Here is a 26,672-nt window from a genome sequence, read left to right as displayed (position 1 = left end):
CTGTATTACGACACTGATTTTTTATTGGGCGAACCTGTGCCCACAAAAGCAAGCTACACTCGAAGCACAACGAAAGCGGCGAACACAGTCGGCGATCGTCGAAAATCTGCTCAGCGGCGAAACGCGTCAGTTTTTATACATGAGTCATCGAATGTTCCAGATTATTCCCTGGTGCCCGCGTGTCTTCCAGAAAGTTCTAGACAATTCGCGTCGGTCATACAATCAGATAACATAAGCGTCGGTGAAAACAGGCAACGGAAAGAAGCATCGATAACGTTCTAGAAACTTCCGATACAGGCGCGTCCTGCGCCGAGCAATAACGTTTAACATTTGTTAGCCGATGGAAAGCGGCCACCGGTGAAAGATAAACATGTATACGTGTCAATATATATAACGACTCATCGTGCTCATATATATATAAAACGAATTATCGTGCTCACGTTATCGTCACAGTAACTGCTACAAACTGCCGCAAGCTGCCCACTGCGGTGGCGAACCAGCGCCCAAATTCATGCACTCGCGAGGCCATCGATAACGCCGCCCGAGCCGTCGCAGTCACAATGGTAAAGTTTATATACAGCACAACATGCGAATTTACGCCTTTCCGGTAATACAGATAGCAAGAACTTTAGATTTACGCTATGCAGTGAAATAACCCGCATAGCGTAGGCGCAAGACTGCAAAACGTTTCAGGTGAGAATGTTTGTAGCGCCATCTCTCGGAGGCGACATCAAGGGCCTCAAGCGGAGCCGTCATCTGAGCCCACTACCCCTATTCTAGAACACTATACTCTAACCATAGCCTCTAGAGGAGGCTATGCTCTAACTCAGGTGCCGATGACTGCTGCCCTGGTCTCCTTCCGGTTTAACGGACGGTATGGCGGCAGTAGCATCATAGAGAAATATGGCATTGTTGGGTACAGTGAGCACGTGCGTGCAGAGGTTTCCCAGTCGGTGAAAGCGCATCATGAGTGCCCGCCGGGGAGGGCCTTCCGAGTCAGCCCCGAGGCGACCGCAGCGTGTGAAACGCTCCACACCGGTGCCGACGTCGCGTGCCGACCCACTCGTGCCGAAGCTGTGCGCCAGGTTCGAGCCGCAGCTGCTGGATGATGCCTCGAACCGTCTCGGGAGGAAGCAGCCGACGGGAAGCGCCGATCGTTCCGAATCCGGAGGCGCGGTTTGTGACAAGCGAGCGTCGGTTCTTCAGCGGGCCCGCCAGTACGACGCTTTGAACACGTCGCCGAGAATGCAGCAGCCGCCGGTCAAGCCTCCGCGGACGTTCGCTCACGATATCTACACCGAAATGAAGCAGCGCATGTGGCCCAACGCCAGTAGGCGCGGCACTGCGCCTTCGCTCTCGGCCGACGACTCGCGAGTGGTCGTCGCCCACGACTACGACGAGGTGTGCGTCGATGGGATGCGGCGCAGTGTGAGCGACGAGCACATCTATGCCGAACCCGGTGCGAGCCGCAGCTGTTGTGCAAAGCCTCGGGAGCTCCACTACATGGTTGGTATTTCACGGCAAAGCTTGTACGGACGTGGTTTGCTTGATTGACGGCGCTCGCTAGCGAAAATGCTTCGACTTGTTGCAATGTTGGCTCGATCCCTGCCGAGGTTTCTCTTGCTTCTCATCGAACACACGTGTTCGCTGTTGTTGCCGGATTAGTTGGCTGCAGGGGTTTCCCCAGGAATTGAAATTAGGGGGGGGCTCCAAATTTTAGGGGGGGGGGGGGGGGCATTGAGAATAGAGGAGCTCCAACACTCGTGACAAAGATTGCGTACAGTTACTTCACTTTACAGCAAGACGAAAGTCTGATTTCTGAACAGACAAAATTAAAGAACGACTGCATAAAACGTGTCAAGAAACTATGCGGCAATTCAGACTACTTGCAATAGAACCTACAAAATCTAGCTACTCAATCCCATTCGTGGAACACAGACGTGGAAAATGCTGTAAAACATGCACGCACTGGTGCACTAGGCATCACACCAGGAAGTCGAATCTATGCTGAACACTGTAGGGGGGGGCACATGCGGAAGGTGCATATGGGAGCTTCGATATCGGCCACGACGATATGCATGACGTTGACATATCAAGATATAAATTTACGGGTGCTGCACACAATTGGTTGAATATGTAGAAGCACAGGCACATTGCACATCTCGACCATTCACTGCATAACTAAACTAATAAAAGAATTATGAACCAAGAAGTGAGCATCAGTGTGCTTTATACTAAACTAAAACTAAACTGCCACAAGTATATGTAGGCATTCTCAACCAGATTCCGAACAGTTACCTGGGTTTCTTGCTGTAACATCCCACAACTTTCGCGATAAAATATGGAAAAACGCGTCGGTCATTGTTAGTGGCATCTCGGACGTCTGGCAGTTCCTGGCCTTCAGTGGTGATGCTCAGCAGCTCATTCACGTGGTTAGGGAAAAGGCGGCTTCTTTCTGACGACAAAACCCGTTTCAGGGACGAAAAGGAGTGCTCGACGGTGGTTGTGGTGATCAGTAGCACCAAAAGATGACCCACAACATCTTGCAACTTCGGAAACATAGCGACAAAGTGGGGAACAACGAGAAGGGAAGATAAAAATGTTGTGGATGTCAAATCCTCCTTCAGGCGTCGGAAGATGTACCACTCCGCATCTAAATTCCTCGCATGTTCTTCGTCGTACGGCATGCCAATTGCTGGGAGGACTTCCCTCCAGTTTACTGTGTCTTGCTTTTGCGATAGGCACACGTAGAAAGGTCGCAGGGTTGAGGTGGGGTCGACAAGTTGCTGCCTAAGGTTGTCCAGAATTAGGGCTTTGTACTTTTTTAACTCACGCGTGAGGTTGCTCTTGTTCTCGTCTGTTAATACCTCCACAAAAGTGCCATTTTCAAGGAACTTCTCTGCTGACGTTCTTACTTCTTTGAGCACTGCTTCCACAGAAATCGCCGCAATAGCCTCTATGGTTGCTTCAATCACAGGGCAAAGATCTACTGTTGTCGTTGTAGTTGCCTGAATGGCATTGTTTAGAGACGCCAATGGCCCCAGGAAACGATCGACAAGTGTAATAACAGCGATCGTTTTTTCTGAACGTAGCTGTAACAATAGTCCACCAGCTTCACTGCTCATGTCAGCACCATCTTGGTAAATGCTTTGCAAAGCGAGTATCAGTGGCTCAAGTACTTACAGTATCACAGTCAGCGATCGCTCATGAGAGAGCCACTGAGTTTTGCCTGTCTGCACGAGTTTCAGCTTCAACTCGACAGCATCTTCGATGTTTTTAAGAACACTCAAGCGTTTAGGACTCTTGCTGAAGAAAGAGTAGAGTGACGAGAGGAGATGAAGAGTCCTTTTGATTTCCTTCGACGACTCGGCAGCACGCACTAGGGCAAGCTGGAGTAAATGACCTCTGCAGTGCTGGTAACAGAGATGAGGGTTGCATTTCTGCTTAAGTAAAGCCTGCGCCCTTCCGTGCCTTCCAGAGAAGTTCGCAGCCCTGTCAAATGAACAAGAAGCCATCTTTGGTTGCGTCGAGTCCAGACTTGCTCAACTCGTGCAGGATATGCATGGTCACAGAAGAAGCCGATGCGTCAGAGATAACTTCGACGTCAAGGAACGAGTCTCGGTTGACCATTGACATCAAGATAGTGTATGCCGGGACTCAGGATTTGGCATCCATTAATGTCGGTGCACTCGTCGGCCATGGTTTGGACCTTTTCTAGAGTTAATTCACCGTCGCCTCACATGCTTCTAACCAGTCAGTTGAATTCCTTGCAGAAAGGTAATGTGCATTGGCGGGTCTTCCCCTGAACCACTGCTCGATTTCAGGATTCATAATGGAAAAGTACTCAGCAAGGATCTCCAGTATGCAGTGTGGACTACTTCCTGCTTGAAAAGAAAGTAGGATGCTACAGCCATGTTCATCCTCATAACCTTAGCTTGATTGCCGGCACTTTTTGCAGCCTCATTTATGACCTCTGAAATTGTCCGCAACTGGCTCAAAATGCTTACAGCATGTTTGTGGTGTCCTGAGGCGTTGTGCTTCACGGCCTTTTCACCAAGCTTGGATGCATTGGCCTTGCTGACTGGCTTGATGATCCATGCGTCACCCGTTTTTCTGTCAACAAGAAGCTTCCCTTCATTATATGCCCTTTTGCAAATTTTGAACCAGTAGCCGTCACTGGTAACCTCTATGAAGGAGAATCTCGTGACCGATGAACACCGGGAATGTCCTTTCGGCTGAGCGCACTCTTCGTTAGTCGGTTCCAGGCCTTCTGGCGGGAAACTACGCTCAGATGCACTAGCGGAAGCGTCCCACGGTTTTACACTTTGATCTTCCTTCGACGTTTTCAAAGGAAGGAAGAAGCTCCGGATATGTTGTTGCCGCTTCATTGCCGACGTAACCTATACCAAAAAAAAAAAAAATGTAAGCCTGATCATTGAATTCTCATGTGTGTGCATTACATCTACTGTACGATCTGCCATAACGAGTCTGCCTCGCAAGATAGCCCATTTCACACGCTCTTGTTTCCTAAGAGAAAATGAAAACAATTTATAACACAGGAAAGGTGTTCTACCTTTCCTGTGTTATAAATTCTTTCATTTTGCGCCGAAAGACTTCTCTGATTAGAATCAATAGTACGAGTTTGTTGCTTGTACTTTTTGTTATTAGTCTAAATGAATACAGTTAAACCTGCTTATAACGAACCTCCATATAATGAATTCCTGGATATAACAAAGGTTTTCTATTCCCTGTCGTTACTCTATAGAAGCACATGTATTTGAGACCTCTACGTAACGAAGTGGCAGCGGGAGACCCCCTCGAAATGACGAATTTTCCCCGCTGACAAACTAGAGATTTCGCCTCAAATTTTGTCATTTTTGCGCGAGCAGCAACCGGAAGCACCTTCTCCGCCGTGACATAATGCGAAGCGGCGGCGGCGCGCTTGGCGCGCTCGAATTCATGGCGACTGCGAGGCGAGAGCGAGCATGTGTGCGTGCAAGCATGTGCGAGGCGGGCCTGCATCCCTCGACCCGGCGATCTTGCCGCCGCGGGCGTGACCTTTCCCCCTTCCTTCATTCAAACCTGATCCCGCCGCTTGCTGCAGCTGGCCTAGCCCGCCAAGCTGGCACTCTACTTTTCTAGTTGATGTTGCTGAAGGAAAAAAAACCTTTTTTTTTCAACGCGCTGCCAACGCCACTCTTTGGTTACTGTGCAAGTCTCTGCGCTTCACTTCACTAACCTGACACTAGGTGACACTATACGACGATACGACGCCATCGTGTCGCTAGCTTTTCGTTTCCGACGGCTCGCGCATGTGCGAAACAACATGCGTCCACGCATCCAGTACCTGGATGATGCTTCGACGAAGAAATGAGAATGAGTGCTTCGACGAAGAAACGCAAGATATGTAAAAGATTTTTTTCCCTCTCTTTTTGTCACGGAAAACGAGTGCACGTTATAATTGAGGGCGCGTTAGAATCGAGTAAATACTGTAAGCATTTCTTTTTCGAATTTTCGTGCCGCACCTGCATATAACAAAATCCTCTTTATAACAAAGTTTTTCGGGAATTTGTAAATTTCGTTATATCCAGGTTTAACGGTATTTCAACAATGCTTATCACTTTTTTTTCTACTGTTCAGAAAAAAAGCGCAGCAAATATGCGCAAAGAAATAATCTCATGACCGAGGAAATAATAAATTCATGTAAAAAAAAAGTATGTAGCATACCAGGGATATTATGCTATGAACAGAGGTCAACATTCTGCGCAGGATACCGACAATCAAAGGCGTGACTGTTATCGACCGTGCTGAAACAAATCAGTGTTTATATATATTTAGGTGAAGCATATATCTCGGTACCTTAAGCCCCCCGAATCGAAAACAATGCCAGAAAGGTTGGTCATCTAAATATAGTATTCTGATAAAAAATTTTGAACAGTTTATTCTGCAACATCTATTTCCATAAGATATTAAGAAATGCAACATATTGGGCAATTCGCGAATTATGGAGCCATCGAATTATGCTTGAGTATCGTTTCGACAGTATTAATGTAGTTTTTGTTATTAATAGAAAATAAAAAATCTAAATAAAGCAAGAAATGTTGCGTACGAAGGCAAGTCAGCAAAAGGAAAAACCGTAATGCGGTAAATCTGTGGTCAGAAGTGGATGGAAACAACAGCATGCTCATAGAGTGGTGGACGTTTTGACTGTTAGTCTGCCTGTGGCTGACCTAAAACTGAATTACATAATGTGGCGTGCTCCTTTACAAGCGCGCTCAAGAAATCTAGAAATGGAAAGGGGCGCCGAGAAAGTGGGTGGGTGCCGCAGTACTTGCAAATCTATGTCCCTTTCCCTCTGCCTTCTTCACAGCTCCGGAATTTTCTCGAGCTTCCTGACGGGGGGGGGGGGGGGGGGCGCCTTCGCCAAGGTCGTGGGGCCGTGTGCTGGGACATGTTCGTTGTCGCGCGCGTCTAGGAGTTTGTTCGAGAAGCATCTTTTTCTCCAACGCGTGCACCGTAAAGGCTTGGCGCTGTCCATAGTAGCCTTACAGGTGGCGTGTCACTGCTGTTGACAGGGATGGATGTGGCATTCGGATGCAGCATTCTGTTCGGTGTCACCACACAGCAACACCACCTTGCTGCATGCTTCCCACGCTTGCGCCCTGGCCCTGACACTTTGAAGCCCGGGCGGTCGTCGTATTCGCCGTACTTTCTTTCGTGTTGGAGTCTCCCATCACAAGCAAGCTATGGACAATGTGTCCTTTCGCGTACATATGCCCTTCTTCTGGTGCAAAAAATTTTCCATCGTGCGTAATAACCAAGGAAAGAAAAGTCGCTGCGAATTCTGAAAAACAAGCAGGGGTGTGTAGGGGAAATCACTGGTTAGCTGCATAACGAATGATGTGGTAAGACGTGCCATTTTGAGCATAGTGTCATGTAGTAGTGACGGTGAAGAAAACATTAGCAAAACTGCCAATGATGAAACGGACTTTTTATTGGGTGTACCTGTGCCCACAAAATCAAGTTGCACTCGAAGCAGAACAATAGTGGCGAACACAGTCGGCGATCGTTGAAATCTGATTAGCGGCAAAATGCGTCAGCTTTTATACATGAGTCATCGAAGGTTCTTGAGTAACCTCTGGTGCCCGCGTGTCTTCCAGAAAGTTCTAGACAATTCACGTCACTCATACAATCAGATAACATAAGCGTCGGTGACAACAGACAACGGATAGAAGCATGGATAACGTTCGAGAAACTTCCGATACATGCAGGCGCGTCCTGCGCCGAGCGATAACGTTTAACATTTGTTAGACGGTGTAAAGCGGTCACCGGGGAAAGATAAACAAGTACACGTGTCAATACCCTCCCCTTAAACAACATCGTCCCGATGCTACAAACAAACTGGAAAGCGAAAACAAAAACCACGCGTAATAAAGAAAAACAACAACAAAGCAACAAATCCCCAACTTCGTCAGCGGGCGTAGAAAGGCTTAAGACGCACCACGTGGATGACTTCAGGTCGTGCGCGGCGCCACTGTGACTGCAAAATGCGGTCAGGCACCTCACAGTCCAGTGCGCCAATAAGTCGAATGATCTTAGAGGGTCCGATATAGCGTCGTAACAGTTTCTCGCTAAGTCATCGTCGGCGTATCGGAGTCTAGACCCAAACACGGTCGCCGGGCTGGTACTCGACGTAGCGTCGTCGAAGATTGTAGTGTTGGCTATTGGTTCTCTGCTGGTTTTTGATGCGCAGGCGGTCGAGCTGTTGACCTTCTTCAGTGCGCTGCAAGTAGGTGGCAACATCGATATTGTCTTCGTCGGCAACGTCCGGTAGCATGGTGTCAAGCGTCGTTGCCGGGTTCCTTCCGTAGACCAGGTTGAACGGCGCCATGTGCGTCGTTTCTTGCACGGCGGTGTTGTATGCGAAGGTCACGTACGGAAGGATGGCATCCCACGTCTTTTGTTGGACGTCGACGTACATTGCCAGCATGTCGGAGACGGTCTTATTTAGGCACTCGGTAGGCGGTGGTCCGGCGATGTTCCGGCGATGGCTTGTGTGGCTGTATCGCAGGATGGCTTGAGTTCAGCCGTGAAGGCCGTACCTCTGTCGGTGATGAGGACTTCTGGGGCACTGTGATGCAGGAAGATGTTCTCAACGAAGAATCTGGCTACCTCGGCGGCACTGCCTTTGGGCAAGGCTTTTGTTTTGGCGTACTGGGGGAGGTAGTCCGTAGCTACGACAATCCATTTATTCCCTGTAATACAAAGGAGTCTTCGCAGTAGAAGGGTGGGAAGGGGAAGTTTACTGCCCGAAGAACGGTAACAACGCGTCCATACTGGCCGTTCGAGTCAGTCCAGTAGCGCCAGATCACGAGCAAGCCGCTCGCGCTGAGCGCGCTAGTAGCCGTCGTCGTACTCTTTCTCTAATATTTAACACACTCCAGGGCCTGAGGTGGTGAGTTCTAAAGGGCACAATTTCTGCACAGGTCGGATCATCTGTGAGCCACTGGGTATTTTAACTTTACATGCACGGACGTTGCCATCTTTACTTTGGATGCAGTCACTTACTACACCAGTCTTCCAGAACATTCTGGGAGCTTTGTCTTCGTGAATAATCACAACATCACCTTTACTGATGCTATAAGCTTTTGATGCTTTCCTCAAGTGAACGCTTCGAAGTGTCAGTAGATATTCACGAAGCCATCGCTTCCACAATTGTTCCATTATTAGCTGCCTGTGGACCCACAAACTGAGCAGCTCAGTCTTTCTTTCTCCCTGTTCATCCGACGTTTTAGGATTAGACAAGAGACGGCTGCTTAACAAAAAATGAGACGGGGTTAGAATGTCTGCTCTTTAGGAGAAGAGTGAATGAAAGTTATGGGTCTGGAATTCACAACGGCTTCTGTTTCAGTCAGCAAAGGGCTCAGTTGTTGTATGTCAATAGACGCCCTTCCCAATGACTTGCGAAGGCACATCTTCACAATCCTAACTAACCGCTCCCAAAAACCACCCCACCAAGCTCTCTCTGCAATAAATTTCCAAGTTATGCCGTGGGTAGAGCAATACTGGCTGACTTCCTCTTTCCTCAACAACAGGTGCATGCTAGCTAGCTCACGTGCAGCTTTCTTAAATGTAGTAGCATTGTCTGAGTAAACTATTAGCGGTGTTCCACGTCTTGCACAAAATCTTTTGAAGGCCATGAGGAAAGCGTTAGTAGTAAGTCCAACCACATGCTCAAGGTGAATTGCTCTAACTGATGCACACGTAAATAGCACTATGTACACTTTAACGCCATTGCAATCTTTCACAAAAACTGGCCCTGCAAAGTCAACTCCCGTAACCTCAAAGGGGCGCGAATTGCACACACGATCACTGGGAAGAGGGGCTGCCGGTGCACTCGCAGCCTTGAGTCGGAAACGAGCACAAATCACACATTTTCGGAGCACTCTCTTCACTGCTTGTCGCACTCTGGGCACCCAGAACCTGGCGCGAAGTTCATTTAATGTGTCACCGACACCGCCGTGGAGCACAGTTTTGTGAGCTTGCAAAATGACGAGTCGCGTGACCGGGTGGTTGGACGGTAGCAGTACAGGCGTCTTTTCGTTGTATGTGACATCGGCGTTCTGAAGGCGAGTACTAATCCTCATGACGCCCTTTTCGTCGATAAAGGGATGCAGGTCTCTTATGGGTGACGTCTTGTCGAGGTCTTGTCCCACTTCAAGTTGGGCTCTCTCTTTGGCATAGGTCTGCATTTGGCATTTGGTCTGCATTTGCTTGAACCAGATGTTCTCAGCTTCTTGAACTTCTCTTTGGTACAGCTTGAGCTCTCTCTTTGGCACATGTTCACTTGACATTGGCGTGCTGTCAAACCATAAAAACCGCAAGGCGTCGCGATCAGGCTCTTGAATGCCGATTTGAAGAAACGCCTTTTGTACATCTGCAGTAATTCCAATCTTGTGTAGCCTGAAATTCACAAGCATTTTAACCATGTTGTTGATCTTGGGTCCTTTTTCTAATAATTCGTTCAGAGACGCTGCTCCATGCGCGTGTGACGAGGCATCGAAGACTACCCTCAGCCGTGTCGTTGAGGATGATTCCCTGATAACAGCATGGTGCGGCATGTAGTAGCATCTCTCTGCCGCGTCTTTTCCGTTGACTCCGCGTGATCATCCAGTTCATACTGCCTGACTGCCTTGTCGTACTGCTGAATAAGCTCGTCGTTACTACCAAATCGCCGCAATAAACCGTGTAGGCGTCGAACCGCAACACTTCGGTTGTCTGCTAGGTATGCATTGACAAATTTCCACGGTAGCGCTACTTCGCACCTCCCGTTCTTGAATGCTATGTTCTCCGTGAATTGCCGGACCACTTCATTTCCATGCTCGTCGTGGATAGAAGGGTCAGAAATGTCTATGCTGTCTAGATCCCAGAAGTGCTGTAAGGTTTCAGACACGTCAGTCTCTGTGCAACTCGTGCGAAGGACACAAACGTGCGCGCGGACTTCTTTAAAAATGCGACCGTTGCATGGTACAGGCCCTTGAAATGTCCAGCCAAGCTTGGTGTTGATCGCAGCAAGTCCTGTCACTTCGTCGTGCGACCAAACATCGTTTAGCACGAGCTTCCACATTTGGTCGGCTCCAATGAGCAAGCTTATGCCGACTTCTGTTTTTAGGCCAGGAAGCGATACAAAGTCAGCAATAAACTTCTTTTCATTAGCCAGCTTCTGCACAAATGACTGTGACTGCGGAGGTTCAAGCAAGTGATCACAGATAAAGGGAACCTCCAAAGCCTCGATTTCGTGCTTGGAGCTGTCAAATTGGCTCATCAAAGTCGCCTTAACCAAGTTGAGCTGCTCTTTTGGCGCACTGCTCGAACCACCGAACGCTTTCACTTCAACATCTACCTTCTTCAGTGTTGGCAGGCTTAGTTTTCTGGATATATCTTCTCTGATAAACGTTCTCTGGCTCCCGTTGTCCAGGACCCCTCTTATATAGCAAGAATTGCAGTAACTTAGAGCCCATACTCGGAATGTCTGCAGTAATACGTCATTTTCAAATAAATTGCTTGTAGGTGCCTGTGCGGCAGCATGCAAGCTCGGGGTTTGGTGTTCACTCGGTTTCTTCTTGCTAGCATAGTTGGGGTCACAAACAGCTGTTGCGTGCTTGCCTTTACAGGTAGCGCAATGGATGTTGCATCGGCAATCTTTCGAGCGGTGGCCTGATATCATGCACTTGAAACATCTGCCCGACTTGGCCAAAAGGCTCTTCTCCTGCAGGCTTATTGTAGAAGTGCAAGTTTCCGTAACGTGGGTGGGTGAAAGGCAGAAAAAACAAGTACCTTTCGTCTTGCTGGATTCGTTGTGTAACACGGAGGCGGTAGGCGTGGCACAGGTCTTCCTGTCACGCCTTCCATCGTGCGTGTAGCGAACGCAGGAATCCTGGTGACCACTTTTTTCATGGGCTTCGACCTCCAGTCGGAGATAATCCAATAGCTGGCGCAGCTCCGTCTCTGACGACTGGATCTCATTGGGCTTTTGTAGTAAGCTCTGTTGCTTGTAGTGTTCCACCACGATGTCATTGGGGATCACTTTCGTTAGAATCTCGACGAGCGTCGCAGTGTATGAAAGCTCCGATCGTCCAAGAGCCTTGAGACCTCTCACGTTAATATGTACGGTATCCAGGAGATTCCTCATAGCGGTCACGTCAGTAGAAAACCTCACTGGTCTCAGCATTCGAAGATTCTCCAAGTACTTCTGCTCGATGATCCTCACGTTGCCGAAGCGGTTGGTTAAAATTTCAATGGCATCTGCATATGATGCGTCCGTCACTTCCCTCGATCGCTTTGGCCGCTGGTCCAGCCAAAAGGGTTTTCAAGTAGTGGAAGCGGTCGATGTTCGTTAAACTGGCATTTTCGTGGACGGCATGCTTGAACATGTCCCAGAAGGGCTTCCACTGTTGCACTGTTCTATTGAAGTGAACCAAGTCGAGCTTCGGAAGTCGAGAAGCACCGACAACTGGTGTTGAGGTAACACCGAGGGCACGATGTCCCGAGATCGTACCTGAAGCTGAGGCGTCGTTAGGTGTCGGTAGGCCTCGATCCGCAGTCGTTTGAGACTGAAGTTGTTCGATGTGGTGACAGAGAAGGGACAAGGTTGCTGCCGCATAGTCTTCATAATCCGCGACCGAAATGTAGTCTTCGGATGCTTGCTTGTCCGTGAGGTAACCCTCCAACTGTTCGTTGAGCACCCGTAGTCCATCGTTACAGTTCTTCAGTCTGTCATGCAGCACTCGAAGCGCCGGAGCGCTAAACTGACTCGATTCCATGAGTTGGCTTGCCTCGTTTCGGAGACGCGTGTGCAAAGCTCGTTGGGTCGCTCGCTTGCCCTTGATCCGCTCCATCTTCGTTGCCGGCGAAGTCCTTTCGTTGTCGGGTCGCTTGGATCACAGAGTCCCGGGTTTCTTGGCACCAGAAAAATTGTAAAACAAAGGAGTCTTCGCAGTAGAAGGGCGGGAAGGGGAAGTTTACTGCCCGAAGAACGGTAACAGCGCGTCCATACTGGCCGTTCGAGTCAGTCCAGTAGCGCCAGATCACGAGCGAGCCGCTCGCGCTGAGCGCGCTAGTAGCTGTCGTCGTCCTCTTCCTCTAATATTTAACATTCCCGGACGTCGACGTCAGGAAAGGCCTCAGTAAGTCCATCCCGATTTGCTGAAACGGTCGGCGAGGTGGTTCAATCGGCTGTAGAAGTCCGGCTGGCCTTGGCGATGCTTTGCGTCGCTGACAGTGTCGGCATGTCTTTACATAATGGGCGTCGTCGGCAGTGAGGTGAGGCCAGTAGTAATTTCTTGTATCCTCGCGAGCGTGCGGGAAATACCGAGGTGTCCAGCCATTGTGTCGTCATGGAGAGCTTGCAGAACCTCTGGACGCAATGCTGAGGGTATCACGAGGAGGTGGTTGGCTCGGAGTGGCGAAAAATTCTTTAGGAGAATGTCATTTTGCAAGAAAAACAACGCCAATCCTCGCCTAAACACCTTCGGCACAACGACTGTCTTGCCTTCCAGGTAGTCTACAAGGCTCCTTAGTTCTGGGTCGGCTCGTAGTTGTTCGGCGAATTCGTCGGCACTGATGGGTCCCAAGAAAGTGTTGTCATCCTGGTCATCCTGTGGCGGGGCTTCGACGGGGCACGAGACAAGCAGTCGGCGTCAGAGTGCTTTCGCCCAAACTTGTTAACGACGGTGATGTCGAATGCCTGAAGTCTCAGACTCCATCGTGCAAGGTGACCTGAAGGATCCTTCAAGTTAGCTAGCCAACACAAGGCGTGATGGTCGCTCACAACTTTGAAGGGCCTGCCATAGAGGTAGGGGCGACCAGATGTCACTTAGTAGTGATGGTGAAGAAAACAGTTGCAAAACTGTGAATGATTAAACGGACTTTTTATTGAGCGAACCTGTGCCTACAAAAGCAAGTTGCACTTGAAGCAGCACGATAGCGACAAGACGCGTCGGCTTTTGTACATGAGTCATCGAAGGTTCCAGAGTAATCCCTGTTGCCTGCATATCTTCCAGAAAGTACTAGACAATTCGCATCACTCATACAGATTACATAAGCGTCGGTGACAACAGAAGATGGATAGAAGCATGGATAACGTTTGAGAAACTTCCGATACATGCAGGTGCGTCCTGCGCCGAGCAATGACGTTTGAGCAATGACATCTGTTAGCTGGTGAAAAGTGGTCATCGGTGAAAGATAAACAAGTACACATGTCAATAGATTGAGCAGAAAAGGCTTTGGCTAGTGGCACATTCACTATGACGATCACATATATATATATATATATTTGCTAGATTCAAATTTCATGATAACTTCAAGAGCAATTTTAGCCGTACATTTAATTTCTTTTTGGTTTATGTCTGTGGTTGAGCATTCGTTATGTAACTCAGAAGTGCCACCATGGAAAAGAAATGTGGGCTGTCAGCATTCAGAAAACAAAGATTTCTTTAATGTTTTAACACGAAAGTGTTTTATGCCGGGGTCCACCAAGACTTCACTGACGTATTTCCGTGACGGAAATACGTCATAGAACATAATACAAAGAAAGACACCAGAAGAAAAAGTTCCACAAACATGCAAAATTTGGAAATCGAACCCACGACCTCTCGGTCCGCGACGATAGATCGCCGAGCGTTTAACCCATTGCGCCACAAACGCATTTGCAGAGAGCTACACAGACGCGCCTTATATATCTAACACTCCTCCGTGTACCCGCGCTCTTGCTCGGGGCGGTGCCGCCGCCTACGAGCAGAAAAGAGAAGTACAGCATTATGACACTAAAGCCCGGCCCACATTCAGCGTTTTCACCGGCATTTCCTGCCGTTGCGTCTCTCGGCGTCGTTGCATCAACGGCACCGGAGAGGTCACCCAGCCACATGAGACGCACGCAAACAGCGCCAGTCCAGCGTCGCACAATGTGACCAGACAGATTTAACCAGAAGCAGTGTGCAATGTCATTCAAGTGAACTATGAGTAATGTTCCCGATTAAGGTTTTTAAGCTCTGTTTATAGTTCTGCGGCACACACACACACACACACGCACACACATTCACGGCAGCGCGCTCGATGGTACGAGCGGCTGCTTTCTCAGACGGCGCCGCCTCGCCGACGAGACACTGGCGCCACATGGTGGCACGCACGCGAAATGGTTGCTGCGGAAGTCGCTTGCAAAAGTTGCCAGCAGCGCGGCCGCAGCCATGCGCTGATTGGTCGGCGCCAAGTCGGCGCTCATCGATCCGCTTCCGGCGGCGGCGCCGGCGCCGAGATTTCTGGTGTGCCTTGAGTACGACGTTTCGGCTTGGCGCCTCCCTCAGCGTCGACGCTGAGCGGCGCCGGGTCACGAAACGCCAGGAAACGCCGGGAAAACGCCGAATGTGGTCGGGCCTTAGCGCGCACCGACAGTGAACGCTTCGGTGGTCTCAGCACTACGACGCCTCGATGCCAGCATTCGAAGGGACGCTGGCATCAAGAAGCACTACCAACGCCACCTAGGTGGCGTTCACCGTACTCAGCACAGCGGAGCGTGGCCTCCGCAATTAGCTCTGAAAATGTTTCTGAAGTTGATCGCGGAGGCTGCAATTACGACGCGCTGTACGCACTGATTTGACTGATTCAGTTACGTGCTTTGTCTTGCGCGCTGTATTAGTGTGTCAGTTACGTGCTTCGTCTTTCGCGTTGTGCTAGCGTGTGCAGCGTAGTGCAGCTTCCATATGCACGACGGTTGCTCATGGTCATCGACGTTGGTAGTCGTGATGGAGGAGACGTGCCACCAGGCGTCAGCGTGGGTGCATCAACGCCTAAGGGCGCTTTAGCCACAAAGCACCAATAGACATTATATATCAATGTGCAATAAACATTACACTACTTCTGTGAAGACACGTTTCACTTTCGTGTTCTTTACCGATTCCTATATAAGAGGGATCAACCACATTTTTTTTTATTTATTTGCAGTTTTACTCACTGCATCTTGCAGCATTAGGAGTACACACACACACACACGCACGCACGCACACACACACACACACACACACACACACACACACACACACAAACAATAAAAATACATCGATACAGAACTACAACTCATACACTGGTCATTGCGTATGTGAAATATCGATACACAAAAATATTAGAAGTAATAGCAAACGCATCTGTGTACATGATGTGAACAATATATCAAAACACAGATATATGAAAAAAAAATGTGGTTGATCCCTCTTATATAGGAATCGGTATAGAACACGAAAGTGAAACGTGTCTTCACAGAAGTAGTGTAATGTTTATTGCACATTGATATATAATGTCTATTGGTGTTTTGTGGCTAAAGCGCCCTTAGGCGTTGATGCACCCACGCTGACGCCTGGTGGCACGTCTCCTCCATCACGACTACCAACGTCGATGACCATGAGCAACCGTCGTGCATATGGAAGCTGCACTACGCTGCACACGCTAGCACAACGCGAAAGACGAAGCACGTAACTGACACACTAATACAACGCGCAAGACAAAGCACGTAACTGAATCGTCACCGAGTCAAATCAGCGCGTACAGCGCGTCGTAATTGCAGCCTCCGCGATCAACTTCAGAAACATTTTCAGAGCTAATTGCGGAGGCCACGCTCCGCTGTGCTGAGTACGGTGAACGCCACTTAGATGGCGTTGGTAGTGCTTCTTGATGCCAGCGTCCCTTCGAATGCTGGCATCGAGGCGTCGTAGTGCTGAGACCACCGAAGCGTTCACTGTCGGTGCGCGTTAGTGTCATAATGCAGTACTTCTCTTTTCTGCTCGTAGGCGGCGGCACCGCCCCGAGCAAGAGCGCGGGTACACGGAGGAGTGTTAGATATATAAGGCGCGTCTGTGTAGCTCTCTGCAAATGCGTTTGTGGCGCAATGGGTTAAACGCTCGGCGATCTATCGTCGCGGACCGAGAGGTCGTGGGTTCGATTTCCAGATTTTGCATGTGTGTGGAACTTTTTCTTCTGGTTTCTTTCTTTGTATTATGTTTGTGTACATTGTAAGCTGACGTATTTCCGTGACGGAAATACGTCAGTGAAGTTTTGGTGGACCCCGGCATAAAACACTTTCGTGTTAAAATTTAATTTGCGACTCCACATTGTCGCTTGCCACTTAGCGGCCGTGCCAAGAACTGGCAGATGCAGGTTCAGGCTTAAAATGCAACAGGTTCTCCTCTTACGTCATGTACTGAAAAGTTGCCTTGTAGTTCGCAAATCATCATGATGTCACTGTGCACAAGCCCGAAAAAAAAGGATGGCTAAAGGCTTTTGCTGTGTACCATTATGTGTGTCATCACAGTGGAAAGATAGCATTGTATAATTTCATCGTTTTTCAAAAGAAGCAGACATGCATCAGAGAACGACATAGGTAATAAACTTGTGCATTGGGAAATGGTGACTGACGCCATGCTGGTTTGTTCAAAACACTTCACTCGTTATGACTTCTTTCTTCCTGACGAGTAGACTATTTGTTTGTTTTTATACATTTTAAATATCATGCGGGTATTTCAAATCACCCAGTATAGTTTAGTTTAGGCAGCTGCTTTAATAAAATATAGTGATATATGCTTAAGCTTAATTTGGTTGTGTTAGTTTAGTTTTCTGCTGGAGCCCTGGCGTTGCTGATGCTTTAAGCAGCAGGAATATTCTGGCTAATGTGCCTATGTCCACAGGCACGGTAGAAGTGAATGATAGCTAGCTCGGAAGGCCTGAAGTTGATCACGACACATGTTATGCTGCTAGGCATCATATCGTTTTGATACCATGCTTTAGTTTAGCGGTGTAAGCAGAAGATGCTGTTTTCTCATTCAGCGCAGTGAGTTGTCAGTTTATATTAGGTAGCAAGGAATTTGGAAGCAACTGCAAGCAGCGCTCGTTCTGCATTTTGAACATTTGACCTGGCCACGGCGCCTTTAGTTTGCTGTCTGACTCTGTGCACACAGCTAAATTCCATTACAGTTGGTTCGATTGGTTTCCAGGTTATGCAGTTACACTAATACAAGTGACATTGCTCAAAAGAAAACCCTTGCTAAATTTTGGAAACCTGTTGGAAAAAAACTCAACTTGGTCCGATTGGTTGTTATTCACTTCTCATGGGCGGCGAGTGTCCCCAAGCCTGGACCCTACCTCAAACGTTGCATACTGTGAGCACAAACAAATGCTGGTCATCAGAAGCAGACAATCTTATCACATTTATCAGGTAACTACCTATAAAAAGAAGGTGCACCTGAACTCTCAAACAGAACTCTCATTTGTTTTTATCACAAGACATGCTGACCGGGTAACTGAACAGTTTTAGCCTCATTCCATCAGTGCACAATGTCCGTATTTACCTTTTGAAGGCACAACAGACTTTACTACCTATATATTGTGGGAGGCTGTGTGATATATGGCAACACCATAATTGTGCACCTCGAATGGCTTCACTATGCAAGAACAATTGTGTACATTTTTGCTTAGTGAAGTCATCCGAGGTGGATGATGCTGTCATCTTGGAGAGAGAAAACAACCACCAGTGGCAGCTCCTTTTGCAATCCTGTCACATCCAGAAGACACGGGTAACATAAATCCTTTGTCAGGAACACTTCTTGCCGTTTAAGCTCTACAAAAAGTGTCTGCAGCCCTGTCAAAGCGCAAAAAACGCAAATAAGCACTGCTGCCATCTCGCCCCTGAAGAAGGAGCTGGTCGGGCTCCGAAACGTCGGGTGTTTAAAATTAATTTTGGTTGGAGTTTTCCTTCTTTTTAATTCACTAATTGTGTATATTGGGTGAGGGAAGAAATCATCAGTGCCGTCAATCCGCTGGAAATCTCTGGAAAATCCGAGGCACAAATGAAGAGCGTGGAGCATGACATGCGCTTAGAGGCAAACACACTGTTTTCTTGCTATGCATTTTGGTTATTATCATAATGCCTGTTTTGTAGTTCTTGCATTTTAGAAACTCGCGTTTTATTGCCAACTTGGTGCGGCCTCGTCCCGATAGTTAGCCCACACCCCATATGGCATTGTCTGCTATGTCACTGCGCTTCTGGAAGGGAAGGGATACCTGGGCAAAAAGCTGTTTTTTTACAGCTTGACTAGGCCCGGGCAACCTAAAAACTTTTAGCAGTTGTTCAGGAGATCGTGACGTTCAGGAGATCAAACAGACTGATGAAAAAGAAAACAACCATTAATACCACATACAGTTGACATGCACATATTCTTGCACATATACTCACATATATACTAACACACGTATATATATTGTAAATACACAAATAAACCGATTAGACTTTAACAGATCACAGATATACCAACAGTAAAAATTAATAACAAATCCATTTCGAACAATAATATAGGTTTGAAAAGTTTAGTCGTGATTTAAAATAGAACCACTTGTACAATTTGCAATTGCATCCTGATAGTTAACAGCATCCTGATAGTTGCTGGCGCCTGCCCTATACTTTCAACGTGCCTGCTTCACTGGCTGTCGCCTCAATTTCTGTATTGAAATTCCACCGACTCGCATTGTGTGGCACCAAACAAATTGGAGGGAAAGCTGAAACGAGCAGCTTGAAAGATAGCTTGCGTCGAAGGTCAGGCCATAAACAAAGGCAGATGCAGCAAGCTGAGCTCCTTTCTACTCGGTGCATCTGTATGGAGCGACTAGAGTTTTAATATGTTACACGTTCACTAACAATAATACAAGGAAACCAGAGACACGACCGTGTCCTAATAATATCTTGGAGAGCGAACACAAGAGAATGTGCAAAGAAAAGTTGCATTTGTTTACCTTGTGCACTGGGTGCTGCGGTCAGCCTTGTATGATTTCTAGGATTCCACTATCAGCATCTTCCTGGCGTCCTTGTAGCTGTTGTAACATCCATACATGCAACAGTATACAGAAGTAGATCTTTTTCGCTGTGGTTCATGGTGCTGGTGGCCATTCTCACCCCTGCATGGCTGTGAGCAGGGAACAAAAGCTTTCCTCGCTGTAGTGATGCTGCACGTCCAGTTCGAAACAGCAGTGCACTAGGCCCATAGTATTTATAGCCATTTACATGACTGCTGGCATTTCTACTGAATCGAACACCTTTTAATCTATGCAAGCCATACATACTCTTGATTACCTAGTTGACGACATGAATGTGATCTGTCATTGAATATCCCTTCCTAAATCCAGCTCTCTCTCTCCAAGTTGGTTGAAGTGTTGCCCTTATTCTACTAGAAATTTCTTTGCCATTCATTGCCGTCGATTCTGCATGAGCGGCCGGACAGCAGTTTCACAAGTGCACTCTGCTGCCATCTACGCCACATAACATCAGGCTATGCCCTTCCATATCACCCCGTCAAACCACCGTGGGTGATGATTCAACCTTCGGTATGCGTGTATGTCCCCGGCATACTTAAAGAAATCATTGGTTCCCGTTAGCGGACTACAACAACTTGCTCTGGCATACATCTGGTCAGAATACCAGACCTATGTTCATGTTTACAGAGACGGATCCACGTCACCTAAGGCATATACAGCAGCTGTGGTGATATCAGCCCAGCAGATGACTCGAGGTTTCATTCTAGATCATAATTCTACATCAACCGCTGCAGAGCTTGTGGCTATTCGGGAAGCGATTCGCCACATCTGTGAGGAACAACCTCAAGAGTGGTGCATTTTCATGAACTCGAAACACGCGCTGCAAATTTTGGGATGCTTCCTGTGCCACACCGCATATCAGGCTCTGGCACTGCAGATCACCGAGCTCCTTTCATCCACTCAAGAAAAACACCACCGAATAGTGTTCCAATGGATCCTGGGACACTGTGGGCTCAATGTTAATGAGATGGCCGAAGAAAGATTGTGATGATGCTAACGCCTCGTCCGGTGGTGTAGCCATCATAGTTGATAAGTGTAGCATGTCGCTCTTTTGAACTTTGGACGCCTCTTGAGGCAGTACCCGCACAAGCAATCTTATTTAACAAGTTAGTTACAATCTGCTACTTATACTTCCACCTAATCAACAACGTAAAAAAAAAAAAAAAAACAGATTTCTATTGCCTAGTGAATCGGCTTCCTGAACCCTACATGATCGTAGGTGATTTCAATGCCCACAACAGTCTGTGGGGAGATGCCCGGTGTGACACTAGAGGCCGGCTTGTAGAAAATTTTCTTGTAAGCTCTGCTGCATGCCTTTTTAATAAAAAAGAACCCATATATTTTAAATTCACGCATAACTCATACTCATCCATTGATCTGGCCATTGGCTCTGCTTCACTAATTCCTGACCTGAAATGGGAGGTAATCAAAAATCCACTAGGGAGTGACCATTTCCCTATCATACTTAAGCTAGTAGAGCAACATGACTGTTCACCACATATGCCTCGATGGAAGCTTGCAACGGCTGATTGGAAGCAGTTTAATGAATCAACTTGCTTAACACAAGATTTTTATCGTTATTTTAATATTGATGACCAGTACGGTATTTTACAGCTTTTATTATCAATGCCTCAGAAAAGTGCATACCTCAAACAAATGGTCGTTCCATGGTGGAATGAGGAGTGCAGACAGGCACGAAAGAAGCAAAATAAGGCATGGAACACACTGCATCGATCACCAACTGCAGAAAATCTAGTAGAATTTAAAAACATCAAATTGCAGGAAAGGTGGACGAGGCGACAGGCAATGAGAATGAGCTGGGAGAGATTTCTCTTGGGCATAAATTCCTACACACAGGAGACGAAAGTTTGGAATGGGCTTAGGAGACTTAACGGGCAGCAGGCCCAGCCATTACCCTTGGTCGATGATCAAGGGAATACCGTGGAAGAGCAGACAAACGCCCTTGAGGAGCACTTCGAGACCGTTGTAATTTTAACTGGGATACATAGCGCTAAAATGACACAAGGACAAAGAAGAACACAGGACGAGCGCTAACTTTCAACAATTGATTTATTGCAGATGGCAAGCATATATATACTCACAGGGAAGGCACTGCAAAAGATGCACTGAAGGAAAGAAGAACAGGAAAGACAGTCATGTGGCTACTATGCCAAAAAGTTCAAGCTCTTTCTTGGATAAAAGAATAGACGGCGTGCTAACACAATCATCACCTCCTCTAGCTATCTCTGCTGCTTCGACAATTTCTCTCGTTATCTTATTCCTGCGGCGATACACAACAACAGTTTGTTTTAAGAGAGGGTAGCATGGTTCCTTCGCGTCACATTTTCTACAGTGCGCAGCCAGGTGCCCATCTACTGCGGTGCTCTCTACTTTATTACTATGCTCTGCCAGACGCACGTTTAAACATCTGCCCATCTGGCCCACGTAGTACTTCCCACACGAAAGTGGAATCTTGTACACAACGTTCCGAGTGCATGTAACAAAAGGTTCCCTATGTGCAGTAGCGCAAACTGGCTTCCGCTTCCTCGTAGGACAGCTCAGCCCGCTCAAACTCAAAAGTTTGTTAGGTGCTGCAAAACAATGTTTACACCCAACCGTTGCCCTACCTTTTTTAGGTTGTGGGAAACCCTATGAAAGTAGGGAATTACAGCCACCTTTTGTTTGTCCCTTAGTTCTTTCTTCTTTCGTCATCTGCTCTCTGCTCTTCACTCAGGCGTGAAGTTGCCTTCCTTCGATGATGCAGGCTTTCAGCAACCGAGATAATGATATGTCTCGGATAGTTCACTGCTTCCAAACGAGCCACCTGCTTACTAAGTTCTTCATCGAGCATGTGGGTACAAGACTTAGAAAGAGCGCATGACAAGAAAGAACGTACAATACTTCTTTTTATGAGTTTTGAGTATGCAGAACCGTACCCTAAGGGCGGCTTGTTTGCTCTGGGCTCATACACCCAACACACGTGTACAGCTTTGAATTGCAAACGCAAATCTAAAAACCTGATATTACCCTGCGCAGGAAATTCAGTGGTGAACGTAAGTGGCCTGTAATACTCATTGAACACGGCAAGAATGCTATCAACAGCAGGGTTTGAACAACCTAAACAGCTGTCTACATGACAGCTGGCCGCCGGATCAACACGTGATCTATCTATAAAAACCAAGAAATCATCCACACATCTAAAAACCTTTACAACGCCCAAGTCCCCCAGCCATGCAGAAATAGCTTTGTCACAACGAGCTAAAGACAAATCACTTAATATGGGGGCTATGCATGAGCCTATGCAAACACCCTGCTTTTGCAGGTAAATGGTACTGTAAAATTCAACGAACGTGGACCTCAAATAAAATGATAAGAGCTCTAAAAACCTTGCCCCACTAACACCACAAGCGTTAGAAAAAAGGACAGCGCCGTGCTTGTCTATTGCCGCCTCTACGCTGGAGAGCAAACCTTCATGTGGCAAAAAATAATGCAAATCTTTTATGTCGACAGAAAATGCAGTTAAACACTCGCTGTCAGCTACATTTAAAAAGTCAATTACGGCTGAAGAATCTTTGGTAAGGAACGGATCCACCATGTCGAGGAGTCTCAGGTTAGTTTGCAGTAATTCCGCGACGCACTTCTACCATGTCCCAGATTCGAAGACAATGACACGAAACGGACAGTCATCCTTATGGGTCTTGGCGGTGAAAAACATTTCTAGGCAGTCTCTGAGCAAGGCAGTCTCTGAGGCAGTCTACGAGGAAGTGGAAGCCAGTTTGCACTACTGCACATAAGGAACCTTTTGTTACATGCACTCGGAACGTTGTGTATACGATTCCACTTTTGTGTGGGAAGTTCTGCGTGGGTCAGATGGGCAGATGTTTAAACCTGCGTCTGGTGGAGCATAGTAATAAAGCAGAGAGCACCACTATAGACGGGCACCTGGCTGCCCACTGTAGAAAATGTGATGCGAAGGAACCATGCTACCCTCTCTTAAAACAAACTGTTGTTGTGTATTGCCACAGGAATAAGATAACGAGGGAAATTATCGAAGCAGCAGAGATAGCTAGAGGAGGTGATGATTGTGTTAGCACGCCGTCTATTTTATCCAAGAAAGCTTGAACTTTTTGTCATAGTAGCCACATGGCTTTTTTTCCTTTTCTTCTTTCCTTCAGTGTGTCTTTTGTAGTGCCTTCCCTGTGAGTATATATATGCTTGCCACCTGCAATAATTCAATTGTTGAAAGTTAGCGCTCGTCCTGTGTTCTTCTTCGTCCTTGTGTCGTTTTAGCGCTATGTATCCCAGATGAGGTTAGGAAATTCGCAGGCGCAAGTTGGAATACGCTAGCGCAAGACAGGGGTAATTGGAGATCGCAGGGAGAGGCCTTCATCCTGCAGTGGACATAAATATAGGCTGATGATGATGATGATGATGATCCCAGTTAAAATTACAATGACCTACGAACACGCCCAAACTTCTTCCCTGCTTCGAGACAGTCTCTAGCTAAAGTAATTATTCTAGGCCATTCCTTAGATATAAAGAAATAGCGGAACGTAAAATATTAGGTCGGAAATGCCGACAGAATGAATCCTATAACCGTCCTTTCAGCGTTGCCGAGCTGAAAGCCTCATTAAACGCATGTCAGAGCTCTGCACCCGGAGCTGACAGGATTGTATATGACATCTTAAAAAACTTGCACAAAGACACACAAATAACACTTCTTGCACTTTTTAACACCATTTGGGCTTCTGGATACGTTCCTTCAACGTGGAGAGAGGCTGTTGTAATTCTGATATTGAAACAAGGTAAAGATCCATCTTCAGTTAATAGTTACTGTCCGATAGCGCTTACAAGTTGTCTTTGCAAGCTATTTGAGAAGATGACAAATCGGCGTTTGTTACATTTCCTCGAATCTCACAAAATGCTTGACCCTTATCAGTGTGGTTTCAGGGAAGGTCTCTCTGCAACCGACCATCTAGTGCGCATAGAGTCACACACGTGAGGCCTTCATTCATTAGTAGTACTTCTTGTCCATATTTCTCAACATGGAAAAGGCGTATGACACGACGTGGCGCTACAGGATATTGCAAGATTTGTCAGACATGGGTATTCATGGAAACATGCTTAACATCGTGGAACAAGCTATTTGTCAAACGGCATATTCCCTGTCAAAATTGGAAATGCTCTCCCCAGGCCATTTCTCCAGGAAACTGGGGTGCCACAGGGCGGCGTACTAAGCTGTACTCTTTTTACAGTGAAAATGAATTCTTTACCCGCATCCATGTTTTATTCAGTATACGTTGATGATGTGCAAATAGATTTCAAATTGTGTAATCTCGCAATTTGCGAGCGACAGGTTCAGCTTGGCCTGAACAGGTTGTGAAAATGGGCTAATGAAAACGGGTTTAAGCTAAATCCTCAGAAAAGCTCCTGCATCCTTTTTACAAAAAAGGGGGCCTGGTCCCAGATGTTGATATTGAACTCAATGGACACCGCATACCTCTGCACACGGAGCACAAATTGTTGGGTGTCATGCTTGACTCCAAGCTATCCTTCATAGCCCACATTAAATATGTTAACAATAAATGCTTAAAAACAATGAATATTCTTAAACATTTGTCACATACAACATGGGGTAGTGATAGGAAGTGTCTATAAACCTGTACAAGAGCCTCATACTATCCCGTTTGGATTATGGCGCTGTAGTCTATCACTCGGGTGCACCCAGCGCGTTAAAGATACTGGAAGCCATTCACCATTTAGGCATCCGCCTGACCACAGGTGCCTTCAGGACAAGTCCTGTACCAAGTCTGTATGTGGAATCAAATCAGTGGTCACTTGCACTTCAAAGATTACATTCTAGTTTTACGTATTTCCTGAAAGTGCATTCAAACCCTCAACATCCTTGCTACGCAACTGTAAATGACATGACGTGTGCTACGTTGTTTAGTAATCGCCCCACATTCAGAGAACCCTTCTCTCTGCGTGTTAGGAGGCTTAGTGAAGAAATGGGTGTCTTGCTTCTAGAACACCGTCTAAAGACCCCAGCAAGGTCCTTATCGCCGCGGCACTGGGAAATCGTAGAATGTGACACGTCATTTGTGCAAGTCTCGAAGCACGCTCCAGAAGAATACATTCGAATGCACTTCCTAGAACTGCAAGCGAAATACTCTTGCATGGAATTTTACACTCATGCATCAGTCTTATGCGGGCGTGTCCTATGCAGCAGTTGGACCATCATTTTTGGAATTGGACGTTCTGCACCCACTAACGAGCATCTTCGCGGCTGAGGCCTATGCATTATTGTCGGCTGTAAAACATGTCATGCATATAAATTTAGAGAAGGCAATTATATTTACAGATTCATTAAGCATAGTTAAGGCTTTAATGTCGCTACAAAAGCACAGAAATCCTGTAGTAATTGAACTCTATTTGCTACTGTGCCCTATTTATGCTGCTGAATTCGTAATATGCTGGGTTCCTGGCCACAGAGGCATTCAGGGGAATGTGCATGCTGATGAACTCGCTACATCTACAGCAACGAAACCTCGCAACGCTCCTATGGCTGTCACAGCTATAGATTTGAAACCTTTGCTGCGGAGAAAACTAAGAAGCTATTGGCAACACCTTTGGGATGCTGAAACATCTAATAAGCTTCACCTAATTAAACCTCAGTTAAGCTTTTGACTATCGACAACAAAATCGTGGAAAGCCGATGTCATCTTAACTTGACTGAGAATAGGACGCACGTACGGCACACACAACCGCTTGTTGACCGGCGATGAACCTCCAATCTGTGGGAAATGTAGGGAGAGGTTGACCGTCATTGATGTCTTACTGGAGTGTCAGGAAGCAGACGCTGAAAGGAAAAAAACACTTTTCTCTTCCGTACAGACAATCTATTCCTCTTCATCCAGCAATGTTTTTTGGTAATGAACTGCTATTTAACATGAAATCAGTACTAGATTTTTTCAATGAAGTCCACTTACTAACGTTATCAGCCCCAAGAATTCGTAGCGCGGCCTCTCTTGAGAAGCTGCTGTTGCGATGGTAGCGTTTAGTACAGCGCACGCCTGCAGGCCCTTATTCTCAAGGGGCCCTGATGAGGCAGTAGTGCTAGTGAAAGTCACATTTTTTATAATATCACCTATTCGAAGCATATCTTTTATTTTCGTCCAACATATCAGTGTACGTCTCATACATCACTGTCATAATTTTATTTAAACATAAATTTTATGCATTTTACAGCGAATGCTTTTAGGCCA

The 26,672-nt window shown here is 47.0% G+C and overlaps 1 protein-coding gene across 6 annotated transcripts in view; it reads left to right on the top strand.

The window, feature by feature from the left end:
• The first annotated feature begins 805 nt into the window (after positions 1-805).
• The window catches only part of LOC119451014 (DENN domain-containing protein 2D-like), a 428,171-nt gene continuing 402,304 nt past the window's right edge, over positions 806-26,672 (top strand). For 4 of the 6 annotated variants that reach the window (XM_049666396.1, XM_049666395.1, XM_049666393.1 and 1 more), the window contains exon 1: positions 806-1,506. In XM_049666396.1, the coding sequence (XP_049522353.1) occupies positions 967-1,506 (540 nt within the window). In that variant the 5' untranslated portion in view covers positions 806-966. The remainder of the gene's footprint in view (positions 1,507-26,672) is intronic. The other 2 variants (XM_037714449.2, XM_049666392.1) reach the window with 1 other exon arrangement.

This window comes from Dermacentor silvarum, chromosome 4 (assembly GCF_013339745.2).
Source record: "Dermacentor silvarum isolate Dsil-2018 chromosome 4, BIME_Dsil_1.4, whole genome shotgun sequence".
Taxonomy (NCBI): Eukaryota; Metazoa; Arthropoda; class Arachnida; order Ixodida; family Ixodidae; genus Dermacentor; species Dermacentor silvarum.
This window is presented reverse-complemented; position numbering and strand designations above follow the sequence as displayed.